At 35.0% G+C, this 14084-nt stretch overlaps 1 protein-coding gene across 4 annotated transcripts in view; it reads right to left on the bottom strand.

Moving 5' to 3' along the window:
* Positions 1-736: 736 nt before the first annotated feature.
* The window catches only part of STAM (signal transducing adaptor molecule), a 39666-nt gene continuing 26318 nt past the window's right edge, over positions 737-14084 (bottom strand). For all 4 annotated transcript variants that reach the window (XM_069776246.1, XM_069776265.1, XM_069776273.1 and 1 more), the window contains exons 10-14: positions 12471-12558; positions 9786-9840; positions 9292-9445; positions 7089-7264; positions 737-5927 (exon numbers count right to left, since the gene is read on the bottom strand). In XM_069776246.1, coding sequence (XP_069632347.1) covers positions 5678-5927; positions 7089-7264; positions 9292-9445; positions 9786-9840; positions 12471-12558 — 723 coding nt within the window. In that variant the 3' untranslated portion in view covers positions 737-5677. The remainder of the gene's footprint in view (positions 5928-7088; positions 7265-9291; positions 9446-9785; positions 9841-12470; positions 12559-14084) is intronic.

The raw sequence follows: 14084 nt of genomic DNA, 5'->3' as shown, positions 1-14084 counted from the left end.
CTCCAAGAACAGGCCAAACTGATAATACGCTGCCGACTGCTCCCAAAGTCCCATGGTGATCTCAGATGCTTACAAGGGTTTAAGCAAGAAACGTATAAAGTTTAACATTGTTTTATGAACACAGCACATCTGTCGAGACTATCAAGTTTCAGCTATGACGGTATTTTAAGCAGTAATGTAGATTCACAAACCAGGCTTCAGCCTGATCTTCAACTCATTTCACACAGATCAAAGAACCAAGTTTTGTGCTACTTTGTGTTACTGTCATCAGAAATGGAATTAACTGCCAAATAACTGTGTAAATTAACTGTCAGTAGTATTGGCTTATTGATCTGTAAGCAAATATATACATTAGAATGTACAGATAGAGTTGTTTTCATCTGTTCTTTACTACCCCTTTAAAATATTCATGCTGTATTTCTTACGAAAAGAAAGAGGACATGCAGCGTACTTGAAATAAGATGTACAATGTATTACTTGGATTTTAGCTGAAGAAAGTTAATGACAGATTAAAAACTTTTAAAGTAAAAATAATATAATCTGTGTGTAAGCATCACACAAAAAAAACCACCACCCCCCCCAGAACAATCAAAACCCCACCTCCACCCCACCTGAAATCTGTTGAGCTCACTACTTCTAACAGATCTGGCCTATTGCACCTCCAAGTCCTTCCAGCAAATTAAGCCCTTTTCTGATTATTCTTTCATGAAATTTACAAATTGACTTTGCAACATAATGAACTAAATACTCCAACTTTAATATTTTGCATTCATACCAAAAACAATTAACAGTTTTTACAAATAGTGTTATTTACTAAAACAATTCTTGTACAACAGTGCAGTATATCTAAATATATACATATGCCAACATCAAAGGGAGCATCAAAACAAACAAAACCAAAAATACACTTTGCTACTGTGTATGCTTTATTAAAACCAAAGCAGACTGCAGCAGGCTTTTCTTTTTCATGACAAAGACAAAAAGTATTTGGATTTCCAGAAGCACATGCAGGATAGAAGAACAGAAACTCCTACCACCTTTCTGCTAAGGTAGCAGCATGAAAAGTGAACTTCAGATCTGGAATTTTACATAGTAGCAAATGGAATGTTTTTAAACACAAACATCCTAATTTAAGAAACAAGGCTTCAAAAACATACATAGTGTTTTTTACATATTGAAGCAAAAAGTTCAAATGTCAAGGCCTTGCCATGTTTTACTATGGTGTTGGATAGTATACACATGAAGGTTAATCCTCTTCATTGCAGCTGAAAATGAAAAAGGGCTAGCTGTAGAGTTGGTCAGCTTTACTAACATTGAATAACAGAGTAAAAAATGATTCTGCCTGCTGTTAGCAAAGGAGGTTTTTGTAACCTTTACTTTACCTTTTTCTTTAAAAAAAATCTCCTCTCAGTTTTTAACTGGAAAAATTATGCTCCCTTGTTCTTCAAAACAGATACATGCATCTTCTCCAAAGGAAGCTGCAGTTGTGTAATTCAAAGTGCCATTGTAGCTGCTGTAATTAGAGATGTTCTTTTTCATTCTGTCTGTGAAATCCAGAAGACAAGGAATAAGGTAAGACCTTTATTTGTAAAGACTGCACAGATGTCTTTGAAATTTGAGTGAAAAATAAAGTAAGTGATATTAGAGAAAATACTAAAAAAATTGGAGAATGAGGTATTAAGCAGTTCCCCAGTCTAAATCTGATGTTCCTGCCATCTAGATGAAATCAGAGAACTATAACAGCAGCCTAGATTTGATCAGCAAAATATGTATAAGCTATTAAAAGCAAATTTATCTCCTTTGTTACATCTAAGCATTTGCAAGCTGGCAGAATTCTCTGAAGTTTTGGTTACTCAAATTCATTTCAGACCCCTCCTCTTTAAAATTAATGAATAGTAACTGTACCATGAAGGCAATATGCTGCTCCACACCTGTTAAGAAGCATGCAGTAATTCTTGTATTTTGTTCCTTTCTACTGTTGTCTTACTGCTGTCTGTATGTACTTTGGCCAGTGACGTTAAATACATGGGTACCAGTTACTAAACAGAGGTGGGTAAATATGTTGCAACTGTTCCTGCAACCGCACACTCTGGAACACACTGCCATGACATTGGTGTAGCAAATTTTGACATGCTGCCTCAGTGTTTTTCCTGGGATGCTTTACAGTAAATCTTGGCATCTTTGTTATGCCCACATAAATTGAGATGATACACATGGGTAAACAAGCTTTGTTTATAGAAGCGAAATGCACAGAAGGCACTTTCCAGAGTTTGCTCCAGTTCATGATAACCAAGCCACTAAAATACCCTTTCTGGAGTTAATTAACATTTTTTGTTAATGAAAGGGTTGAATAACAAAGGGTTATATAAAATATTATGAAAACATTTTAGCCTTTCATTGACAATTTACATACAAAGAAACAAGACATTCAAAAATTAGGTCTTCTACTGGAATATGAATAACATATCATTTCCAGGGATTCTTAACTTTCAAAGAGATTAACCTTCTGACACTTCATTGATTTGCTAAAAAGCTTTTCCATACAGTAGCTGTACATGTACTTTCCCCCTCTCACCCATATTTCAGTGTTCAATACCATAATAAGACAGAACATATGTGAACTTGGTCAATGCAATGCACAAATGAGGAATCTCAGAATAAATCACAGCAGAGAAGCACCAGCAATGGCATCTCCAGGTTCATGATACCAAACCAGCAGAGAGGACAGGAATTGAAATATAATTGCTAAATTATCAGTTAGAGAGGATACAAGAGGATGAGTGAAGACATTAGTGCAATGACAGCATCTAGCAAGGGAGGAGGAGGCATCGCTTTAGAGTATCTAGCACATGGGACACAACCAAGCAAGAAGATGAAATAATCTTTTCTGATAAATGAGAAAAATCAATATCAAGTAATACAGCTCCAAATTCAATTTAATCTGAAATGGAAAACATAGGATGCAACAGAAACACTAAGGCTCTGAACCTAAAAATCTAATGATCTACTGCACCAACTGTGGACAATGAAAACTGATTCTAAGTCAACTAAAATTCACAATTTGTTACAGGACATACCTTAGAGCAGTGTCTCTAATAAAAGGCATGAAGGGAAAAAAAGTGTCCATCTTTTTTTCACAACTTTTATTATACTGAATTTATAGTGGCATTGCATTTTAGAAAGTGGTTTTTGATCATGATGAACACAAATGAAAGTTGATTTTAATTTTTTAAAAGATTGATACATGCCAAAAATAATTAAGTTAGAAAATAGAAAAATGTAAGATACACGTAAGTTTTCAATGTTCAAAGGGGAAAGCAGGAACAAGCATTTCTGTGTGTTAAGGAAAGACGACTTAAAAAAATTTAAAAACAAAGACAAATTAGTAATAAAAAGTATTCTTGCTGTACAGAGGTTCCATAGGCCCTTATTAGGGAACATGTGACACAACATGTGAAAACTGAAGAATACAAATAGTCAATGTCAGCTGGATTATTTTGATGCTCCAAGCTTCTCCTTGATTCAGGGCCCGAGAACTATGGAGTAAAAAGTTATTTTCAGTTTTGTATAGAAATTATACACTTCTACAGACATTGTTTCTCTGATTTTGGAATAAGGTACCTAAAGCATACAGAGAACACTATATAAATGATACTACACGCCCTTTCTAAAGAAAATCACCTCTTCAACCTATTAAAAATGATCTATGACACAATATCTTGAATTGGTGGTTGGTTGTTTTTTTTTTTTTAGTATTTCCTTTCAAATTCCACACTTTTGTGATGACACCAAGTACTGAAGTAATGACAGTTTGTGAGGGTGCTTAAGAATTCTAGAGAAAAAAATATGTGAAAATACTAGTATCAAAACAGCTAGCTGGCTAGAACATCCCCAACTAGAACACATCAGCTATGGGCGTGTTTTGTAACCACCCCAGTTAGAAGTTAGGCAAAGTAGTCATCTGAAAGCATTAACAGGCAAAATACCAGTGCCTATTAAAATACTGAAACAAAGGCATGTTAGGTAACTGTGAACAGATGTAGGAGTGTATGGGATAACTGAGGTCAGCTTATAGTACAATGTACAATTGCAACATTTAATTCCAGAAGCATCACACTAAAATATAGCACGCAAAAGCGAACAATTTCTGACATGCACACTAACAAGACTGAAAACACAGATCTGATGTTGAAGCCATCTAGTATTGCTCTAAGAGGAATCAGAGTCCCTGGAAAAGATAAGAGGAAACCAGGATGCATTAAAAGATTGAATACAAATGCAAAGTAACAACAGTCTTTGTACAAGAAAATGATCAAGCGTATCTAAAATACTGCCTTCCATTACTGCATTCTTTTTGCAGCACCTCAGCTACAGAAAGAAAATATCATGCCTTAAAGAGCCACCTGGCTAAGTTACTGAGAAATGCAAGGGTTTAAAAGAAGCTAATGCACGTTGCTGCAGAAGAGAATTCAAAGTAACCTGAAAGTGAATGAAAATAAGATGCCTCATAAACTATTCACACTACAGAAGGGCTAATAAACTCAAATTGTACAACTGGAAATTGAAACAGATGTTTAAGGCAGAAGTGTTTGTGTAAGAACAGTAAACAGAACAAATTGCTAAGCAAGGCCACAAGAGATAAAATAAAGCCCTGAAGGTTTGTTCAGCAAAGTGATTTAAATGTCCATAATTCTCCATGTTCTAATTAAGAAGACTTGAATAAAGTAGTGTTATTTATGTTGTGTGTTCCAGTTTAAAACTCCATCGTTTCTCTTCCAACTTAATCCCGCTGTCTTTGGTGTAATCTCTACCAACACACATAGAATAATACAGCTCTGGTTCTCATTGTAAAAAACAACTTGGAAAAAATAAATTACATGCTTCTCATGATAAAATGCAAGGTCCTGATCTGTTGCATGGTCCCATGATATGTTTAGCAGCCTCTCAGTAGTAGTTTTAAGTTATTAATTATATCTGAAGCAGAATCATAATTTGCTGTTATCCCCCCGCATCACTTACTAGTTAACTAGTTTACTTTGGTAGATAAGCCATCTAATAGTCATGATACACTTGTGTTCAATTCAAAAGTAATGAAATCTAGACTCAGATAAGTTTGTAAATTCATATATAGACCTTAGCTTGTAAGTGTAACCATGATATGCAGAATTACTGCTTTTCCTGCATTGGAAAAAGACATCACATCTGTCATAAAACTAGACAAAACTATGAAACATGGCTGTCAGTTCATGACTAAAATAAAATAGTAAAGTAAATTATTTTTAAACATTGTGTTAAATATATTCACATGATCACCATAGCTATACGAAATGGCCACTACTGCAATCACACACTATATGTACATAACATATATGCCACAACAGTTTGCAAGTGTTGAGTTTTCACAGACTAGCCAATTTTACCAGACATAAATAACCTTGTACCAATTTTTAGGCATTTTAAAAGGAATTAAATGTCCTAAATATATCCGTTCCTCTGCAAAATTAAAAAAAAAAAAAAAATTCCTAAAAAGTCAGTGCAAATTGAACTTGTTCACCAAGATAGATTCTTATTAAGCTGAGGATAAACAAAGTTTAAGAGATTAAAGGAAGAAACTCATAGAATTGCCAACTGCCTTTAGCAGAGGTTAAAGAAGATTAGGAATCAGAAGTCCTGGATCCTATAGCAGAGCCTTCTGTGAGTAACTATGCTGTGGCTGTTGAGGCGGCGGAGGCTGTGGTTGTTGTGGAGGTGCTTGTTGACTGCCGGCTGTTTGTGGCAGAGGTGTAGATGCTAAGTTATAGTTTGGCACCTGGGACATATTAGTTCCAGCATTCTGATAAGCAGCAACATCAACAGTAGCAGGTGGTGGACTATACACTGAAGCCTGGTTAGAGTAAGTATTTCCAGCAACAGAGCCAACCATTGCACTGGAAAAAAAAAAAATTAAATTTGAATTAACAAACAATTTACCAACAGAACAGCAACACTTTATTGCTTCTTCAGCTGTTCTATACATATACAAAAAAATCTCCTAACTCTGGACACCTTGCATATCTAAAACTGTAGCCAATGAATATTCCAATCAAAACTCAAACACAATTCTCAGATTTAAACACACCTAACACACCTCCCATGGATTTAAAACTAGACTGTGAATCTATACTTTGTTTTATTTTAATGTGTAAGATGGAATCCCATTTATCTTCCATTCTGCTCACAAAAAAACCAAAACCCACCTGTTTTAAATAGCAAAACAAGTCAGGTAAAGTATGCAGAAACTCACTTTATCAATATAGGTCTTACCACCCCAAATAAGTACCTTTGGGGGACAGAGACTAACAAATACTTGATAATTCAAGATGCATGTCTTTCCAACTTTATAAAATAAAATTACTGCATACAGAGAGTGGAAAAAAAAAACCCAACCCAAACTAATCTTTTCCTAAGGTCAATTCAAAACTTTCACAATACAGGTAGTTTAGTGAAAGCTTAGCATCTTTGGGCATCTACCCAAAATAGAAAGCCACTTATAGCTCCTTTATATGGGGAAGCTGTAAAAGCTCTAGTAAGTATTCCTAGCCCATTCACTTCTTTCCCAAAATGAGTGGAATTCTCCCCATGCTTCGACACTAAGATATCTGAAGAAAGAACAATACAATATACACTATCTCAGAAATTACGCAAAGCCTGCCAGAGCAGCAGCTAACTTTTAATATACATTTAACAATGAAGATTATATTAAAAAAAAAAAAACAAAACACAGAATTGTCAGTCATGTCTATATAATTTTCTCTAATTTTTCTTTTATATAAAAGAAATATATATATATAAAAATTATATATTTCTTATATATAAAGTAAAAGCCAGAGAAAATTATAAAAACAACAGAAAAGTTTGAAGTTTGTCAGGAACTTTTACCAAATACATGACACCAATAAAAAGCACACTGGAAATAATTGCACTCAAGTGTCTTTCAGTTGTGTTTAAAATTATTCTTCTGTAAGAAAAAAACCCGTCCTTTAAATATTATCTGTAGTCCTTTATGTTTAAATTGATTTAAACTTGAATAGGAAAATATTTAAAATTACGTTGTGTAAGATGTCTGTGCAGGCTGACCGGGCAGTACTGAGCTGGCAGATGGAGTAACTGTGCCTTGGCTGAGAGAAGAGAGTTGTTCAGGAGGAAGATTATAGCCTTGAATATGGCCCATCTGTGCACTCCCTGCCACCAAATATGCATTGCTTTGAGGTTGTCCCGGATAAACCTAGGAAGTTAAATAAAGGAATATTAAAAATAAAATACAAGAAAATTTTGTATTTAATATCTGACTTTAGAACTTAAAGACAGCCTCTCAAACCTTTTATTACAGATGTTTTAATAGAAAGCAACTGACTGTCTTCCATTAAGAGTTGTAGTACAAAAAAATTACCAGATCTTCAAAGGACACTATTTACATTTCTAACCTCAGGCTCCAGTACCAAAAAGGTCAAATAGTTTACTGGAAAACTTGTATTCCAAATTTTATTTTAATGATTATCACTCATGCTCATTAAGAGCTTCTACTTTTGAATTAAAATGCTGAAGGATTTAAATCATGTAACAAATAGCAGTCCAATGCCAAAGCAGTTTTGATGCCCAGATAACTTTCACTAAGTAGAACTGTTAAAACAGAAAGACAATAGTGTATTATTTTCACGTCATTAGTTAACCTATCATTTCATGTAACTGTTGAGACTGCCATTATAAAATTGTTTGAGCGGGGCAGAAGGGAAAAAGAGGTTTTAAGGAATTTTCAGTTGAAAATAAGGTAATGTTTTACAACTAAGTAAAGGAAAAGCTTGGTCTAGATGTGTCAACTATATTCTAAAGCAAGACTAAATTTCTAAACCCCATGCTTTTCTTCAATCATTAATTATTTGGCTTAATACAAATTACTAGAAGAAATTACCAGGTCTCATGCACAGCTGAGTTCATTTAAGTTTATGATATACAGCTCTTCTATCTTAAGATCCATGAATCTCAGATGACATATTCATAGAAGGCTTCTCAATATCGCAAAAAGAATTTTAGAAGGCAGAAAAGGCACAAGACCTCCTAACTTTTCAGAACTTTATACTGGCTCATCTTCACCCCAAAATCCAGTTTCTCCCTTTAAGAATCTCCAGAAACATGCCCATTTATAAAATATTAAAATTATTTGATAGGGTCACAACATGATTGCTTATCACATATGAACGGTAGACAACGTTCCTTTTAATGGCACTGCAAAAACATATATCCTCTTCTTTAAAAGACACTGAAAGAAAGTACATACTTGTAGAAAACTAAAAGAACTAAATCTGCTTCAATGTTTATATAATACTGTGTAGGTATTAATAAGTTTGATTGAATTTTTTTTTTACTCACTCAAAAAGCAAGTGAATTATTGAAAAAACAGTTTGAAATGTTACATATTCCTACAAACAGGAAAAGAATAAAGCAAGTGTGCATTAGACTATGGAATTAAACATTTAAATGTTTAAAAGACCTTTTAAAAATACCATAGTATATGAACAAGCCAAAAGACCTACTCAGAGATAAGTCAATTACATGGAAATGGTGCTATGAAAGAATTATAATTTTTAACTTCAGTAATTTAAATGCTAAATGCTCACCACTGATATTTAAAAAAATGGAAACTTGATTTTAGGGTGGGGAGGGCATAATCTTAAACAGGAGTTGTACTCCTTTGGTTCTTTACTTTTTTTGACCCACTACGGAAAGCCCTGGCAGCTTTAATTTTTAACTTTATGTGCAACTCAAAGCACAGGATAGGTTTTTTCCTTGATCAAAAAGACCTGAACAGAAAAGAACTAGAAGCGTTAGAACCTGCAAAAGGAGAATATCCAAAGCTTGCAGCTGAAAACAAACAATATTTATTTTTACGTACTGTGTTGAGAGAAAACGCTGCTCTTTCATTTGAGATTATCTCTGAGGGAGCAAGATAATTTTAACCTAGCATTAAGGTAAAAAAGATCATAAAAAGACGTTTCCAACTCAGGTGGGAACAGAAAGGCAGAATAGGAAATAAATTATTAATTGCAATCAACATGCTCCACCACACTTTATATATCAGTATATATTTATTTTAGTAATGGAGAGAAGTATACGGTAAAAAAAAATATTTGAGCAAGCTTTATAAAAAAATTAGCTCATGTGAAAAACTGCTTATCACTAATAATTTATAAGAAATTAACCATAGCTCAGTATGTACTTGATAACGTCAATGGCTATTAAACGTTACATACATACCTGAGAGCCAGAAACACCAGATGACTGCATATAATACTGTTGGTTTTGTAGTTTTGCATACATGGAATACATTGGGTCTTCATTCATCAATTTGTTATACAAAGAAAGAGCCTCCATTGCTTTAACATTGAGCTCTGAAAGTTCTGAGTGTTTCCTAGAAAACATATTTTACAGCTTATTCTACAATTTAGATAACTTCAGTACAGAACAGAAAATACAGGGAAACTTTCATGACCTGTGATAAGCAACACATTCTTACTGCTTGTGAAGTGATGCCTGATGACTGCCAGAATGTCAAATGGTACAATACTATAAAATGTTATGTGACTAGGGAAAAAAAACCTTGAGACCTTCTCCCAGATGAGAAGCTACTAATAAATACACTTATTTTCTTTGCCAGTATTCACAGAAATGATTAAAATATCATTAAGTAACAACACTGGTATTTCTAAGGATGAATCTTCATTTGAGTCAAAATATTTGACTTATTTTACCTGTCTATGTCTTCCAACTTTTCATCTATGAGAGGTCCCATCTGGTGGCACATTGCTAGAATAGAAAGACATTAAAATACATCGGAGTAATAAAGATTTCCATACTGCAAGTCAGAAAGCAGCTTTAAAAAAAATTATCAGACTGAAATGTGTAGATGCTAGTTCATTTTTTTTTTAAATCATTACTATAATCTATGCCAAAAAAGTTATAGTAACAGAGGTAGCATCATAAACAATTTAAGAATGCGATCCAGCTGAAGTTTTCAGTAGTGGTACAATTTTAAAAGTACATTTTAAAAAGAAAATAAAAATTCAGCAAAACAAAACACATTTAACATCCAGGGAGTGTAAAGCTGAAGCTATTTTGCATAAAAAAGTTCAGGTAAATCTGAAAGGTGATCTCTTCTTCAAGGAAGAAAATTTGCCACTGCAACCTAGATCATGTGCTCAACTAACATTACTACAAAAAGACTATTTAGGAAAACAATGAAGGGGAAAACAGGTTGCAATGATTCAAATCATCTGCACATCAAAGACACTAATAGCACATTGCTATCTCACTATTCAAACCACTAAACATGCAAAAACCAACACAGAAACTTCTCAGAAAAAGAATGGAAAAGCAATAAAATAAACAAAAATGCACCCCCCGCTAACTTTCAGCACAATGGCATGGGGTTCACGTAACTGCCAAGCAAGCCACAGTTAACTAACAGAAAGATGGAGTTTGTCAAATGTAAAATAAACAGACAAGGAAGCTGAAAGGGGATACTACAGTCTAACCCTACTCCAGAATGCAAAATGTGCCCACTTATCCAAGCAATCAACTATTTACTAATCAAGAGATGTGTTTAATCCCAAGAACGACTGAACATTCAAACCGAGAGATGAGACAAAAAGATTAAGCCATCAAAGATGACCTAAATGCATTATAAGCAGTTCTTGAACACTGTCTTCACTCCTAGTTTTCCCAAATTTGAGATGCAGAAGGTCCTGAAAGCCTCTGGGCCATGATGGGTTAAAGGGCATCACTGATGTGTTGTTCCTTGAAGGCAACTGCAGGTGAAAGAGGAGTTGCATGAAAGGCACCCATCTGCTTCTTTGAACCTGGGATCAGTAACATATTGGCAGAAATGCTGGGAAAAGATGTAAAACCTGGTGTAAGTTCTGCCTATTTTTATGTATAACACAGTGTCATAAAAGGCATGACAAGGATTGTTTAGATGTCTGTACGCTAACATGACGACTGCACTGCTGCCAACCACAAATCCTGGGCTCCTGCTACTGTTGGGATGAGCTCTCCAATTTAAAGACATTTGTGACTGGACATCTGGGTGGCAGAAGAAAATGAAGTGTTTTTTTGTCAAATGTTGATCAGCACCTTCCACCACTGGTAGGAACCCAAGATCCAACACACATCTGTAACAAAATTCCCAGAACCTATGCCAAAAAAAACAGCCACCCAAAGCCTACCTGAGCGTAAAGGAAGTACGGTCTTGAATATGGCACTGTAGAACTACACGCAGCCATATGTTTAGCAAGTGCTCTTGTAGGTAGCTGGGGAGCAATCATTTGACTACACTGCAGCTTTCAGATTCTAGAAGCAGTCTCACGGTTTAATATAGAATTCAGCATTGTTCTAATGATCTCACAATGCATTTTGAAAGGACATCCTAATGTAAGCCATATCTGGAGGTTCATTGACAAGCATACCTTTAATTTCTTTGCCTCTGTCCTGGACCCGATATAGGCAATCTGCTTCTTAGACAACAGCCTCTATAACTATATTTGGTACTTGAAAGAACAAAACCATCCATGTTTTTTTTTTACCCCTCTTTAGCTTTAGTGGAACTAGAATACATGCAGACATGACACTGATGTGCAGTTCCTAACACAGGATTCATTTACAGGTATGAATGAGACTGGTGTGGAAAGATGGGAGATATCAAAAAACTTACAAGCTTATGCACTTTTTCCTAATTAACTTCTAGATAGATCTGGAATCTGCCATTTTCTTAAAGTCTAGTCCTATCTGAATCATCAATTTAAGCCAATGTTCTATCTCATAATGGGTAAGTTTCTTTACTTCCTTCTCCAAAGTTCCCTTCCAAAAATTTTGCTGCATCTATCAACCTAGGTAGAATGGCCTATAATGCCTCTTTGAAGAGGAAGTCTGATTAATTTGAGTGTAAAGGACTAGTATAATTTGTAGTGCTCTATAAGGTATTCATTAATATTAAAGTCCTATAGAAATTCGCATACAAGTGAAAGCATGTGGGACACCCACAGGTCTACTCTAAGCCTCAGTAGTATTTCTGCTTCCTCTCATGGAATCTTCCTTACACTCCTTTTGCAACTCATGCTGTACTACTCTATGAAGGAAAAAAAAACCCTGATGAATAAGATTGAATGAAGTATTACTGGGTGTTGAAAAGGAAAAGAATATGGAATATAGTTTACTTGACAGAGGAGAGGGCTTGTTTTAAGTTAAAATTTTGCAGTTTGGTCTCTTAGATGTGGGAAACAGGAAGTGAGAAGATAATTACGGCTCAGGTACTTTCCTCAGGCATGCTTGTGATGTGCACACGAAGCTGAAGTAGTTTCAGCTTAGTTTCAATTTGGTTTGATACAGGTAATTACTAAAGAGGGAAACAACAACAAAAAAAATCCATGAGATTTTCTTACCCTCAAGATGAAGCAATTCTGGGAGGTCTGGCTGGTCATCAGATGGATCTGCACTTTGTAACATCTGCAAGAGTTGGTCCATTTTATCCTAGAACACAATTTGTATAATTAGGGCACATGTGATGTAGGGGGAAGCATTAACACTTTTGGCCTAGTAAATTAAAGCAGCTATTTACAACAGCCATTTGGATCTCTTGGGACTTGGAAACCATCTAGACTAACTTTTTTAAGAAAATACAAATCATACATGCTACTTTACAGGAACGAAGATGCTTGACCAAAGAAAAGCCAAATGATAAAAATTATTAGTAGTAACAAGTGGAACATGCAGAATACCCCTTTATCCCTAAAAGTCCTTCTAAACAGTATTTTTTAAGTAGTTTCTATTTTTCCATTCTAGTTATTACATATGCAATACTACCACCTAGTGGGATTAGTGCAAATGTTTTGACAGAAAACATCGAGAGAGTACTTTAAAAAGAAATGGGTACTTGTGGTGGTGCAGTGACAGTACTTAAAAACTAAATTCACTGAAAAACGACCCTGCATTTTGTAAGTGTATGAGGCCTATCAGCACATGAGCAATGTCATTACTAATATACATGAAAGGGTTATTTTAAGACGATGTTTGGAGGGGTTGCATGGTTGACTTCAGAATAGGGCATCCTTGATTAACCAGTTTAAGTGCAACCTATTTATAAAAATAGCAAAGGGTAGAAAATTAACAGACATAAACTCTTTGAAAAGTATGTCTTGGAGTGAACTATATTGCTTAACCAAACATTACATGTAAATGATTAAAAATCACATTTTAGCTGAGTGCTATCAAATAAATAGCCTTTAACAGGCGAGAGTTACATAGGTTGTATCAAAGTGGAAACTAAAACCATGGTTTTTCCTCCTTAAACCCAGGACAGACAGGAAGAAGCCAAATGAATTACTTCCTTAAAAATTATACTATGGTAATTTTAAAAACAAAACAAGACACTAAAACATAATGCAACGTGGAATCACAGAAGACAAAAGCTGGAAGACACCTCAAGGCAGGCCTGAGATAAGCTATTTCAGCAGATTACAAACTAATATCTCTTGGGAGGAAGAGTATTTGAGGCAGGAGTTAAACAAGACTTTAGGAAGGCAGTGACTGATTTTTCATTTCAAAAAAACAGTGACAGAACCCTAGTTGAGAAAGAACTAGAAGGTCATGAGAGAGAAGGGGAAAAATTCTCAAGAGAAAAATTCTAAGCCCTCTGGAAGGGGGGGGGGGGGGGGGAATAAATAAATAAAAAAAAAGAAAGAGGCAGGGGAAAAACATCCTGGGCTGAGAGTTCCTGGGAACCTTGCAGAATCACTGCGGTGAGATTGTGCAAATCTTACTAAATATTACTTACACAGCAACAAAAAGCTTACAGTTTTCAGAGAAGGAAAGAGATCTTTCAGACTGGGGGAAGACAGTGGTGGTTATACTGGAAATAAATCTAAGACAGCATTCAAGATGAGTATCTCTGAGGTATCCTGAAGTACTTAAAGCAAAACTTGAAAGCAAATGCATCACTCCACACCAAGCTTCTAGTTTGGAGGTGAACAGCTGTACAATCCTGGAGTAGGGCCCTA

This window comes from Haliaeetus albicilla, chromosome 2 (assembly GCF_947461875.1).
Source record: "Haliaeetus albicilla chromosome 2, bHalAlb1.1, whole genome shotgun sequence".
Taxonomy (NCBI): domain Eukaryota; kingdom Metazoa; phylum Chordata; class Aves; order Accipitriformes; family Accipitridae; genus Haliaeetus; species Haliaeetus albicilla.
This window is presented reverse-complemented; position numbering and strand designations above follow the sequence as displayed.